At 37.7% G+C, this 13,246-nt stretch overlaps 1 protein-coding gene across 1 annotated transcript in view; it reads left to right on the top strand.

The window, feature by feature from the left end:
- Window positions 1-206: 206 nt before the first annotated feature.
- LOC136839561 (protein sax-3-like) overlaps window positions 207-13,246 on the top strand; it is a 589,122-nt gene continuing 576,082 nt past the window's right edge. Inside the window, 1 exon segment of the mRNA XM_067105813.1 lies at window positions 207-438. Coding sequence (XP_066961914.1) covers window positions 354-438 — 85 coding nt within the window. The 5' untranslated portion in view covers window positions 207-353.

Here is a 13,246-nt window from a genome sequence, read left to right as displayed (position 1 = left end):
TAAAAAAAGAAAAAAAAAGTGTTTTAAACACACACGTGTTGATATTCCTGTTGTTTTATGTCCAAACCCTTCTGAAGGTGGTGTAATTTAACTTGTCCGAGGAGGATGTTCTGAATAAACGATTGGAATCTGGTAAAATCATACGGAAATAGATAACCCATTTATCACCCAGTTCATAAATAGATATTAAATAAACCCCCCTAACCTAGTACTATCGCCCCGGGAACCGCTGTGAATACATTTGTTGCAAACATTTTCGCTTTGCGCCATGTTGATCAAATGAGAGTTATGGATAGTTGCAGTTGAAGGAGGTGAAGGCGTGGTGAGTGACCCCCACCCAATCCACCCTCAGGATGGGTGTGGAGGGTGTGGGCGGTGGACGCACGCCCATCATCTTACTGTGCGCTGTTGGTGCCATCCTCATTGCTCCAATTACAGGTAAGTTTAGACATTAAATTTATGCCTTTCGTTCGTGTGGACCAACATTGACGTACTGAAGGATGTTTATTTGTAGTTTTCGTAAACTTTTTATTTTGAATTTTCATTTTCATTTGCTTTAATGTGTTGTCGCTTGTTATATAGTTTTGCCCAGGGCTTATAGCAAAGCCAGTTGACTGTCGATCAGAGTTATCTTAAAAAAGAAATTACCGCTTCGGCTGTTTGTACATTTGGGCCTATCCGTGGTAATTTTGCTTGGTAGGGAATTTTAGCCTATTGTGTTGTTTTATATATATATATATATATATATATATATATATATATATATATATATATATATATATATATATATATATATATATATATATATATTCATAGTTTATCCAGATAGAAAAAGATTTCATTCAAACTCTATTTACCGAAAGCCATCGTTTCTAAATTCGTTCTTATATTTTTGTGATACTCATTTTTAGTCATATGTTGATAACTTAGCAAAGCGATCTTTGAATATGTTTAAAAAAATAATCTTATTATTAAAGACAGAAGTGGAATTTCAAGTTTCGAAAAATAAATAATTTACTGTTGAATGTTAGTGATTGTTGAATTAGATGATCATATGTAACCAGATGTTTGTTAAATTGACTTGGGAAAACTTAACGGATATATTACGGGAAGATGAAAGCAACCCTCACCCTTAGAATGATAAACCAATTTTAAGACTTGGAGTTGCTGTCTTCAGTGTTACGATAACGGAAATTTTTATATGAGTAATAGTTCCGTAGACTTTTTCAGTCACGTTTTGTTTTGTTTATCTTTTTTTGATGCAGTATGCGCTTACGATAACTGTGCAAGTATGAGCAGTTGAGATTGCTGTCATTGCGAAGAAATTACAGTGAAGTATGTTAGTGATATAGGCTTTATATATTTGTGTCTTTGTGTATTTTGCATTGAATTATCTTTGAGCCTGGAGCCTTGTGAAAAAATTTGTCAGTGCAGGTAACTTCTAGGAATTAATGAGCTTATCATGTTTTTTCTTATGACTTACGACGATAAACTTTATCGGAGCTATCGCTACAATATCCCTTTAAGCTTTGGGCAACTTCGAACTTCTTTTAGAGAGTGAAGGATAAATTATGTTCATAACCACAGTCCTTCAGCTATAACCATACGTTTTGTATTTTTATGTAGCATTGATGAGCTGTTGTAAGTCTGTTTAGAATGCCGGTACTGATCAACGTGGAATTCGAACCCCAGTTGTATATTCCCGTCAGCCACTTAGTATTCTCTTACTCGTATGATGAACTCGCTGTTTTTTTCTTATTAAAGTGGTGACGCACTCAACACTCCCGTGTTTTGAGTTTATTTAAGGAGTTCTGAAATAAGCGTTATGTTTGTAAATCAAGGGTGCATTCTTAAATAAGTGTTTGTTAGTAAATTAAAGGAACTGTAAAAGAAAGACGTTGTCAACATACGTGTCTGTGTAATTGTACTTTTTGTGTGTATTTGTGTTTGCGTATCTGTACAGATAAGACTTGCGTTTATTCTTCCTTGTTTTTAGTTGAAATTTGTGTAGCGTAAGTGTTCTTTGTAAATGGGGTGTTGTTGAAAAGAAAATGTCTTTTTTCTTGTTACATAACTGAAATACAGATGAAAATGAGTTCCATATAAAGGTAAATAAGGCTTTTCCTCGAATTTAGTAAATTTTATAACAAGTTTTAAAATAATTGCTATAGATTTGATAAGGTCACCGTAGCTAACTCTAGTACTTTTACCTACAGGAATGAACTGTTTGTGATGATTAAAAAAACTATTAATATTATTACCTGTTGTTATGGTAGAAAGTATTAGTTTTGTTATACCGTACAGAATTTCATGTATCACTAGTCAAATCAATATATATATATATATATATATATATATATATATATATATATAAGAATAATAAGAATATCAGTAAGCAGTTTTTCATAAATTATCAAGTTCATAAATGCAGAACAGAAAAAAATATAAAAGCACATAACCGAAGGACGGGAAGTAAAAATTTAAATAGCGAAGAAACAGAAATGGAACTGTCTTTAAATAAATTAAAAGATACTGTCAAGAGGAAATGAATGTATATAACGGAGGAAATCTAAATTAATGATTTTCTTTGCAAATGGATGAGAAATGTTTTACCTAGAAATATGATTGTTATGGCGATTTTATTTTATTGTTTTATTAATTCATTTTGGGTTTTGACGCGCTGCTGAGGAGTCTTGTGTGTAGGTGAATTAAGTGGGTATTGGAGTTTTCTTTTTGTAGAGGAAATTCATCCACATTTCGGCACTGAAGGTATGAATGTTGGTGTGACTAATTAAAAAAATTTACTCTCTTTAGAACGTCTTCAGCAAATGTAGAATTGAAGAGAGATGGTCGCTCGATCTTCAGTTAAATCCAATGAACTTCCGTCTTTTAAGCCAGTTTTTGGTGATGTTACTTGAGAAAGCTTGGTAATTTAATTATGATATACGTGATAATTTTTTGTTTTGTTTTAAATGTTTGCTTCATCCCCGTAGAAGGGCAGTTGTAGAGTGTTGTCAACCTTTCGATTGTAAGACTATCAGACGAGTATGCAATTACGATACGTGGTAATTTTTGTGTGTTTTAAATGTTTGCCTTATCCCCATAAAATGGACAGCTTTAAAATGTCAACTTTGCGAATGTAAGACTATCACACGAGCCAGTGACTTATTTACGGAAATATTTTTTAAATATATACAAAAATAAAATTTTCGAAACTGGCTCGGTTCTCCTTGCAGTCTGATTTGAAAGCCTTCTTTTCATACATTTTCAAATAAGATTTTTACAAATACATCGATGTGGATTAGCTCGCTGTTATTATTGTTATTGCAGCTGTCTGGTGGCTTTTTTATGTGCTATTGTTGCTTTGCTGTTTTTAGTTATTTGAATGCCCTAATAATTATGATGACGACAGGAATGTTGTTTTTAACGTTATTATTGCTGGGTTTCCACATATATGGTTGTCGTGTAAATAAACTAGAAATTTAGATTACGTGAATCAAGCATCTTGAGGCTTTTTCGGTCCGGAACTCTGGTCCTTTCTCCGTGTTCCAAGTCTTTCGATCGTGAGTTTGGAGGCAATTCTCTCTTTACCAGAGTCGAAACAGCGATTGCTGTTCATCTTTTGTTTTGTTGGGCTGACATAGTCCCGCAGAACCGCCACCTCGGTCTCCACTTCAAAGATAGATGGAGAAAAGTAGCTGTTTCTTTCTGTTCATTGCAGTCGGTCTGTTTCAAAGCTATTTCTGTTGCTCTGAACTGTTGCTTGTCTCTGCAGTACTTTTTCTCAATGCTGTTGGTTGCTAGCCTCTGATAAAGCTATTGCTGTCATGTCCAGGTACTTTTAATGCTGTTCAGATTGCGTTAGTGCGGATACCATACTTTTGTTTGACGGTGATTTTGGCGTTCGTAACCATTTCAGTCTATGCTTTGTTTTGTCGTAACACATTCTTTGCTTGAGCAAATATCCTGAAGCGATGAAAAAAACTGAAAGCATTTTGACCTTTCTGAAGATATTTATTTTTGTAACAACGGTTAAATAAAATAGAAAGGCCCTAAATAGCCTATTCATATGTTTGAGATTAGCTTTTGAACAACATTTCTCATAGTGCGCACCCAGAGAGAGAGAGAGAGAGAGAGAGAGAGAGAGAGAGAGAGAGAGAGAGAGAGATAGCGCGCTGTAGCAGCACTATTTTGAAATATTCAGAAGCCTAAAAGTCAGACATTGCTGCGTGGAGAGTGAGCAGCGGACGGCCTCTGGAAATTCGAGCGGTGTATGTGAAAAAAAGACCAGGTAACGAAATCTGAGGAATGCGCAAACATTTACGTGCCAGTTTCAGGATTCGATTGAGATCTATTCCTTGTTTTATATCAATTACTCGTCCCTGTTTTCGCTGCCCGGGAGATGGAGGAAGGGAAGGGGGAGGGGGATATTTCACCCCCTTCCCCTATTCCTCCCACTCTCCTCCACCACCACCGCACCCGTGCCACACCCACCCTCCAGTGAGTGCTCAGATTGCTATGGGCGGTGTTAAAGAGAATGGTTGCATAGGGCGGTAGGTACAGTTTGTAGTGGGGGACCAAGTGTGTCTCGTGTTGACATTGTTATATTTGTTTCTATTATAAAAGAAATTTGTAGAATAATTAATTTTATTGTATATTTATCGGCTGTGGAAATACTACGATGTTGAAAGCCACAGTAATAAGCATGTTTACTCTAGACCTATATGAGTTCATTCTAGGCATATGAATTCGCTCTAGACCCATATCACTTCTTTGAGAGAGAGAGAGAGAGAGAGAGAGAGAGAGAGAGAGAGAGAGAGAGAGAAATGACCCCGGTGTTTCTGAGTGAACCTAATAGGCACCGTATCGTATGGCCTGCGGGTATTTTTGCGGTTTTCGCCATTGCAAGGTCGATCGAGAGGGGCCGCGTCGTCGGCGACGTCTGCTGCCTTGCCCCCAAAAAGGGCATCGAGTTAGATAGTCATGAAGCGAGCCCTGTCGGCCCTCTAGAGGCGACAGGTAGGTTCTGGGGCCCCTGGTAAAGGATGGGATTCTCTCTGTCCTGAAGAAACCCACTTTTGTTTGGTCGCGTTGCGAACATTGGATGCAGTTGTTTTTAACATTTAAGATCATGATAATCCTCCGTATATTATTATTATTATATTATTATGGATATGGTCGTAGTGTATTTATTTAGGCAACATGATTCAGAATGCATATCTAGTTTATGCAGTTTAAGCTATTATTGTTGCTGTTAGACTAAAATGGCTTTGTACTAGCACAGCCAACCTGTAATCAGTAGACTAATATTAGTATTAAAACAAAATAAAAGACCAATTTATCTTCCCAGCGCATAGCCTAACCGATCGACATCATCTGTATAGCCGTACGTCAAGATTAATGCCTTAATCTCCATAACAGCGTTGGACATGTTAAGGAGGCAAGTTTATCTTATCTTATGTCTATTTACATGGCAATTCATTGGTGATTATAGGTGTTAATAGATTATAGAACTCAGGAACGTTGTGTCTATGTCTGACGTTACTTCGTGGTAAATTGTTACGTCGGGTGAAGGAGCTTTGCGGTCTGTTCAGTAAAAGTCTTGGTTCTTCAAGTTACTTGCTCGTAAAGCCATTCATTACAGGTATTTGTTCTTTTTGAAAAGCAATAGGGATGAAAATTTGAATAATTTGCAGTTTAATGCTGGTTTTCGTTCGTCTACTCAATAATATCGGCGAAAAAGTTCATCATTTCTCAGGATATTTGTGGTTGAGATTCTCTCTCTCTCTCTCTCTCTCTCTCTCTCTCTCTCTCTCTCTCTCTCTCTCTCTCTCTCTCTCTCTCTCTCTCTCTCTCTCTCTCTCTCTCTCTTTCCACCTTATGTTAGCCCATATTACGCACAACACAACTAGATTTTTAATTTATTAATTAACTTGTACTTTAAATATATTTTATTAGACTGAGCCTCTTAATCCTTTATTTGTTGCATTAATTTTATATATAGACACTTGGTAGGCCTAAGACTCAACCTTAAAGAAAATGTTTCAGCAGTTACAGCAAAATGAAAAATCCAAAATAATTTTTTTGAAGCGAGATGGAATTCAGAGTGGTCCAATTAGATAACTTGTGGATGATATTTGGAAACCTCTCCCGGCATCTTTTTTTTTTTTTCGTACCGCCCAAAAAAAGTTTGATGAGAAACCTGATTAGTCATTCTCCAACTCGCCTTATTTTTTTTTTTCCTCCGCCAGCGCAAGGGCATTCTCTCTCTCTCTCTCTCTCTCTCTCTCTCTCTCTCTCTCTCTCTCTCTCTAGCCAGAGTAATTTTAATGCTCTTTAAAGCTGAATATAATATATATATATATATATATATATATATATATATATATATATATATATATATATATATATATATATATATATATATTTATCCTCTCTCTCTCTCTCTCTCTCTCTCTCTCTCTCTCTCTCTCTCTCTCTCTCTCTAGCCAGAGTAATTTTAACGCTCTTTAAAGCTATATATATATATATAATATATATATATATATATATATATATATATATATATATATATAGTGGGTTATTGATTTATATATATGCTAATGATATCAGTGGGTTATTGATTTATCTCTCTCTCTCTCTCTCTCTCTCTCTCTCTCTCTCTCTCTCTCTCTCTCTCTCTCTCTCTCTCTCTCTCTCTCTCTTAAAACAGATAGTAAGACGTAAATGATGATGGGATTTTAAGAGTGAAATCGACCGTGAACGTCTTATTCCTAATAATGATAATGAAAGGAGAGAGAGAGAGAGAGAGAGAGAGAGAGAGAGAGAGAGAGAGAGAGAAAGTACGGCCTGTGAACGAGTGATATTACGCCTTTATTAGTGTTCTGTCATTTCTATGTTTGGGTTGTTACGCATAAATTATGCTAATGGACGGCTAAAGAGAATCTCAGCGACTGATACAGGTCTCTCTCTCTCTCTCTCTCTCTCTCTCTCTCTCTCTCTCTCTTGTTATCACGAAGGCAGTGGCTATGCCTGGGCGTCATCCTACTTTTGCCACGTTGAGGAGGGCTCCACCCACACCACTTTTTATATATAAAGAAACATTATTGCTACGGATGTGTTTACCATTAGTTTTATATCGTCTCAAAAAAATAGAAAAAAATCCTAGGCCAATGTCGATCCGTTCCTGCAAGCACTGGTTTACAGGCTAGTTTTATAGGGTCGTTTCATCCGAATATGGAACCGCAAACCTGTATAACTAGATATCGCAACCGTGTCCTAACGTTGGCTACCGGTACTAGTAAGGAAAAATTGTAGAGCCTGGTGTAGATAAGAGATTGCGTAATTAGAGGCAGTTTTTGATTTATTTTGTTTTAGCTGTCGTAAGTGCCTGGTATCCCCTTTCCAACAGGTAATCGATTTTCCTGTGGTCTTCCATTATGTATGGAGAGAGAGAGAGAGAGAGAGAGAGAGAGAGAGAGAGAGAGAGAGAGAGAGAGAGCGTAGCCTATGATAAGCTCAGAACTAGCTCTGATAAATCGGATTGTTGTCATCGAATAAATTATTCCACTGCGAATGGTGTGCAATCGTTTCTCTCTCTCTCTCTCTCTCCCCCCGATGCCTAAGTCACACACACTGATTGAGATGTTGATTTCTGCTATCGATTTTTTTGTCGCCTCAGATAATGCCATTCCTTTTTATAATGATTTTCTCATTCTATCTAATTAGATCGTCAGTTAAGCCGCTCCGAGCATGTTACAGCCAACAGCGTGGTTTTGGAAGGACACGCAGGAGATAAAGAGATTCAAGACCCACCCCAATGAATATTTAATTATTAAATTCTATGATGAATTAGCGTCCCAAGAGCGTGTAAACGTATTTTAAAAGCGTGTGCCTTTGTTTTTTAATTTTTATCACTCATAATTAACCTGGATAAAGCTGATGCAGGAGAAGTGAGAGATAAGAAGAATAGAAGACTATTCATTGGTTGTGATGCTTGATTTGATAAGTGAAGTCGATAGTGGTAGTTAAGCTCACTTACTGCTTAGATAGGGTATTAATGGCGCCCAAGACCGGGGTAAATGATTATGATGTCTGTCGCGATAATTGATCATGATGTGTGATTTTGTTAATTGATTGCGAGGTCGGATTCAGTAATTGCTGGTGATTTGCAGTGTCGCAGTAAAAGGGTTGGTTGCTTTTTTTAGATTATATGCGTTGGGTCCTGGTGTGTGTGTGAGAGAGAGAGAGAGAGAGAGAGAGAGAGAGAGAGAGAGAGAGAGAGAGAGAGAGTTTAAAGTGAAGTTTTACGCATCAGAAATGGATGGAGTCTCGCTTTGCGTGCTTGCGTTCACACACACACACACACACACACACACACACACACACACACACACACACACACACACACGAGAGTGAGTGAGTCTTTGCCCTTCCAGATCATATGTTTTCTAAAATCCATACCGTTCCACAAAGTAACTTCATTTACAGTTAATTGCCGTTATATTAAAAGCGATGTTGGTGTAAAAGGTGTTTTCGGGCCTTATTAAGAAATGCTGTGTCTTGGGACTGTTCATGGAAAAGGAAGCCTCCCCTTTTTAAGAGAGATTTGCAAAGACAGGTTGTTAGGCCTAGAGAAACTCTCCGAACTTTCTCACTTAGAGCGAGGCAATAGGCCTTAATGGGTTACTGCCGTGTTCGAGCCTCTCTTTGCCATATTTCGGAGGTCGTATTTTCGTTGCCAATGGCTCTTCTTCCACTTTCATGGTGTTTGGAGCGTTGATAACGTCACTGGAGCCTACCCCTGCTTTAGTGGTGTGAAACAATAGGCCTAGGTATGATACAGTTTTTCTCCATCGTTTGTTATTCTGATAATGGTAATCATAGACTTTCTGTTGATTTCTGTTTATTTTTTTTTATTTTACAGATCCAATCATTGCTAGCTATACATGTGTCGATCGTAATCAAGTTGATTAAGGGTTGACTTATAAGCATTTCAACTACGTAAGGCATCTGAAAGTGTTGTATGAGAAAACACAAGTGTTTCTTTCTCAGAAAGCCAAACATTAGGGAAACCGCTGAAGGCTGGAGATTTTTTTTGCCTATTGCGGGAAGTAACTTAAGTAAATTTTAGTTGTGAAAGCTGGTCCCCCAGAACTGATAAATATTTGCGTTCCTCTTTTTCCATCTAGGCGTGGGATGCTTAGGTGAATCAGTAGGCCTAGCCTAAATATAGGCGTCCAACTTTTTTTTTTAATGCCGAGGGGGTTAGACAAATAAGGCCATCGACCAGGCTATCTATTGCAATCAGTGTGAGGCTGTGGATGTCAGTCACAGTCGATTAAACGACCAATTAACATTAGATGGCGTCAGCTCATCCATCATGTGGTGTCACGGGCATTTGATCTGGTGCCCCGGGCATTTAGTGCATTGTGGGAGTAAAGGCAACACTGCAGTGGGTCTCCTGTTAGCATTGTCTCAGTAAGGATCTGATGTCTATATATGCCTCTGAGCAAATTGATGCGGAGCGCCCATTTTTTGTTAGCCTAACTGCCATTGCCTTTCAGGGTCTAATAAGTTCCGCAAGAGTGACTGGCTGACTTTTGTAAGAGAGAGAGAGAGAGAGAGAGAGAGAGAGAGAGAGAGAGAGAGAGAGATTAATCTTTTTGATGTGATCGTGTTTTCTCTATGGCTGCGAACAGCGGAGTTAGAATTGTTCCTGTGTAATTATACGTGCTGGTTAATAAACTTTAAAATAGAATGTATACATGATTTTATATTTCTTAATAATAAACTTTAAAATGTATATACCTTTATATTTCTTTTTTGCGCATATAGTAGATATCAGACGCTTATTTTATGCGGCTCATTACGAACATTACAGCTATTGACTACCCCATTGAGCTGATTATTGTCTTTGGTAGACCATAAAATGTGAGCTGATGATTTAGTCGCGTTGTTACTATCGCGGATGCCATTGTTCGTAACGTTGTTTACTGCTCGTATTTGTCCTGACGTGTTTGTTTAGGCTAGATGTATACTTGTGAAGCTTTATGTTGGCGGCTGTGCGTGCTTGTTGGGTCCAAGCCTTACTGAAGTAGCATATTGTTTTATATATTATTTATGTAACAAGTGTCCTTAGTTGTACGGCATTAGATGATCCCCCTTTGACGGTAAGTAGGCTAATCATGTCAAGAGATTTGAAGAAAAGTATCATAGAGGCTATATTTCAATGGATGCCTCAACCGAATCTATATGCTTATTGCTTATAAGATTTACCTTATATATTTTAATACGATCATAGTGATTACTCGTGTGTTCACACAGTATTTATAAACCTTTATTATTATCTTATTACCCACTTAAATAGGTTCTATCATAATATGATCTGTCGAAGTGAAATAACCTAATCATTTAGATTAGACTTCGAAATTAGCTCATAAACCCAAGGGACTAGGCCTTGTGGATGGGTGTGAGTGAGGGCTTACTCAGCCCGGCATTGGGCCTCGTTGCTAAAGCAATAGGCACCTCTTGAGATGTCATCAGCCGTTGGTGATTCGATTAAAATGTAAAGTCTGTCGAATCTCCGGTCCCCTTTCCCTCTTTTACTCAGTGAGGGGATGCTGGTTGGTACCAGGAGTGTCCAAGGGAACTCCGAATACTAATAATCTCTGTATTGATGAGTTATTAATCCTTCAGCCCCCCCCCACATCCCCTTCCCTTCCCCCCCCTTGTATATTGAGAGGGAAGGTGGTGGGTGGGTCCTCGCCCCCTCCACTCTGTTCCCTGGATACTCCATGAATAAATTGGCTGTTTAATTAATAGCAGAGATGCAAAGCCTGGTGATTATGTAGGTGTAATTACGTTAATCGCTAGATAATTTTTTTAGTACGTTCAGAAAAAATGGCGAAGATCCTTTGACTCAGTGTACTTTTTTCAATTTGTTCAACTCTCTCTCTCTCTCTCTCTCTCTCTCTCTCTCTCTCTCTCTCTCTCTCTCTCTCTCTCTCTCTCTCGTGTGATATGATAGCGCATCGCCTTGACTGTAGTTATCGCGGTGTTTAAAGTCTAACTCGTATGCGCCATCATTGTGAACATGCCTCTTTGATAATAATTTTTTGCCTTGGAATTCAATAGGATAATTTTAGCTTATTGTTGCGGGATTGTAGGTGGTACAACTTTCCCTAAATTATTTGTGTTTAACCCCAACGAACCGTAAGCAGTGAGCTAGCGAAGTGTAATTTTTCGATATTAGAGACAAAGAACTGCTTTTAATGTTCGACTAACTGTAACTTCGCAAATTTTGGTGTTTTACTGAAATGTACGTATTCTGCGTATGTTCTCTCTCTCTCTCTCTCTCTCTCTCTCTCTCTCACACACACACACACACACACACACACACACACACACACACACACACACACACATATATATATATATATATATATATATATATATATATATATATATATATATATATATATATATAAGAAAAGAGAGAGAGGTCCTCACTTTGTAGAAAATGGTAGCTCTTTTGCCTCCCCAGCTAGAGGTCCGGAATTCGGATATTGAGCGAAGATAGATCGTTACCAGTACGTTCTTTTAAATCCTGTGTTCTTTTGTTGACTTAGCAATGAAGATATGTATACTATAGTTAGCTGACTGTTGTGGATCGATGAAATGAATGGAGAAGGGTATGGAACCCATAATGCTTTCTGAGAATTGAAAGGGTACCTGTATGTAGCATTATAGGTATATCTGTGCATACATACATATACACACATATATATATATATATATATATATATGTATATATATATATATATATATATATATATATATATATATATGTGTGTGTAGTATATCTGTATCTATATATATGTATGTGTATGTATTGTATATCTGTGTATAGTTTTTGTTCATTATGCTAATAATAACTGGGGACGTCCATATTCTGTGATGTAGAAGTGTATACTACGCACTCGAGTCGGCCTTGTATGCTAAAGTTAGATTATTTTCACGCGTTGATGTAAGTTTTACACTATTTTTAGTAGGCTAGTCAGTAAATCACCCTCTTGTGTCCATGTGAAGGACGTGTTTGTACCACGAAACATCGTAATTTCATAATTCTTCAAAGAAGTGATATTATATTTCATAACTTGGTGATTTAGATAATTACGTTGCATTTGGTAGTTAGTATTTGTTGACTGCTTAAGGTTTATTTGTATTTTTTTAGAGAGAGAGAGAGAGAGAGAGAGAGAGAGAGAGAGAGAGAGAGAGAGAGAGAGAGAGAGAGAGAGAGAGAGCTCGAATCCACCCTAAAGTCTTTAAATTGGTTGAATACTATCATGAAGTAAAGCAAATCAAATAGTACCACAAATTCATGTCAAGAACGTATATATTTTTAGAAGGTTGTGAATATTAAAAAATAAAATTCAAAATAGAATTGGAGTGCAAAGTTTTCATCAAATAAAATGAGCGTCAATAAAGATGCATGGCAACTACTGGCCACGCCTTCTCGCGGCATTTTTAATTGTTTATGCCTTTGCAGCGAGACCTTGAGTGGTGCCGTGTTGTAAGCTCGGGAAGCAAGATTGATGTTATTGTCTAAGGAGAAGTTTGCTGTCTGTTGATCGTGCTTTCTCGTAAGTTCAACCTTAAATATGAATATTTTTTTTATGCAGTGGTCGATAGATCTGTACGCGTGTAAAGAGTCTTCTTTTTTTATGTGGCCTACTTGACAGCCTAATGTTTGTATACGCCTCATCTGATATTCCATTGGAAAGTGGCCTGGTGCTCTGATTGGCCCTGCAAGGTTTTTGATTAAATCAGAGGAGGGATGGTCGTAGAACCATTGTCTGGACCACGGGGAAAGGGTAAGGAGGAGGAGGAGGAGGAGGAGGAGGAGGAGGAGGAGGAGGAGGAGGAGATGGCAAGGCCCATTGTATCGGATTTATGCTGGTAGCTTAATTGTATAGGTTTTTGTTTTGTTGCCAGTAGGCCTATCTCTCCAGTTCATCATAATAATAGCCTTGTAAACGAGGTGCTGACCGGGATTGCCAACACTTTACAATGGACCGTGCCACTCTTTTCTGACTGAGAAGTTTCTTGTAACTGTGGAGGGAAATAAGCCTAGGCTTAATAGACATGTATGATCTTGCCGTCAGGTCACTCAAGTGTATTAGGAGTTTTTTCAAGAAATTCTCTGGACGTGTTGGTTAATCACATCTTTCTTTCTTTCTGTTTA

This window comes from Macrobrachium rosenbergii, chromosome 6 (assembly GCF_040412425.1).
Source record: "Macrobrachium rosenbergii isolate ZJJX-2024 chromosome 6, ASM4041242v1, whole genome shotgun sequence".
Classification (NCBI taxonomy): Eukaryota; Metazoa; Arthropoda; class Malacostraca; order Decapoda; family Palaemonidae; genus Macrobrachium; species Macrobrachium rosenbergii.
This window is presented reverse-complemented; position numbering and strand designations above follow the sequence as displayed.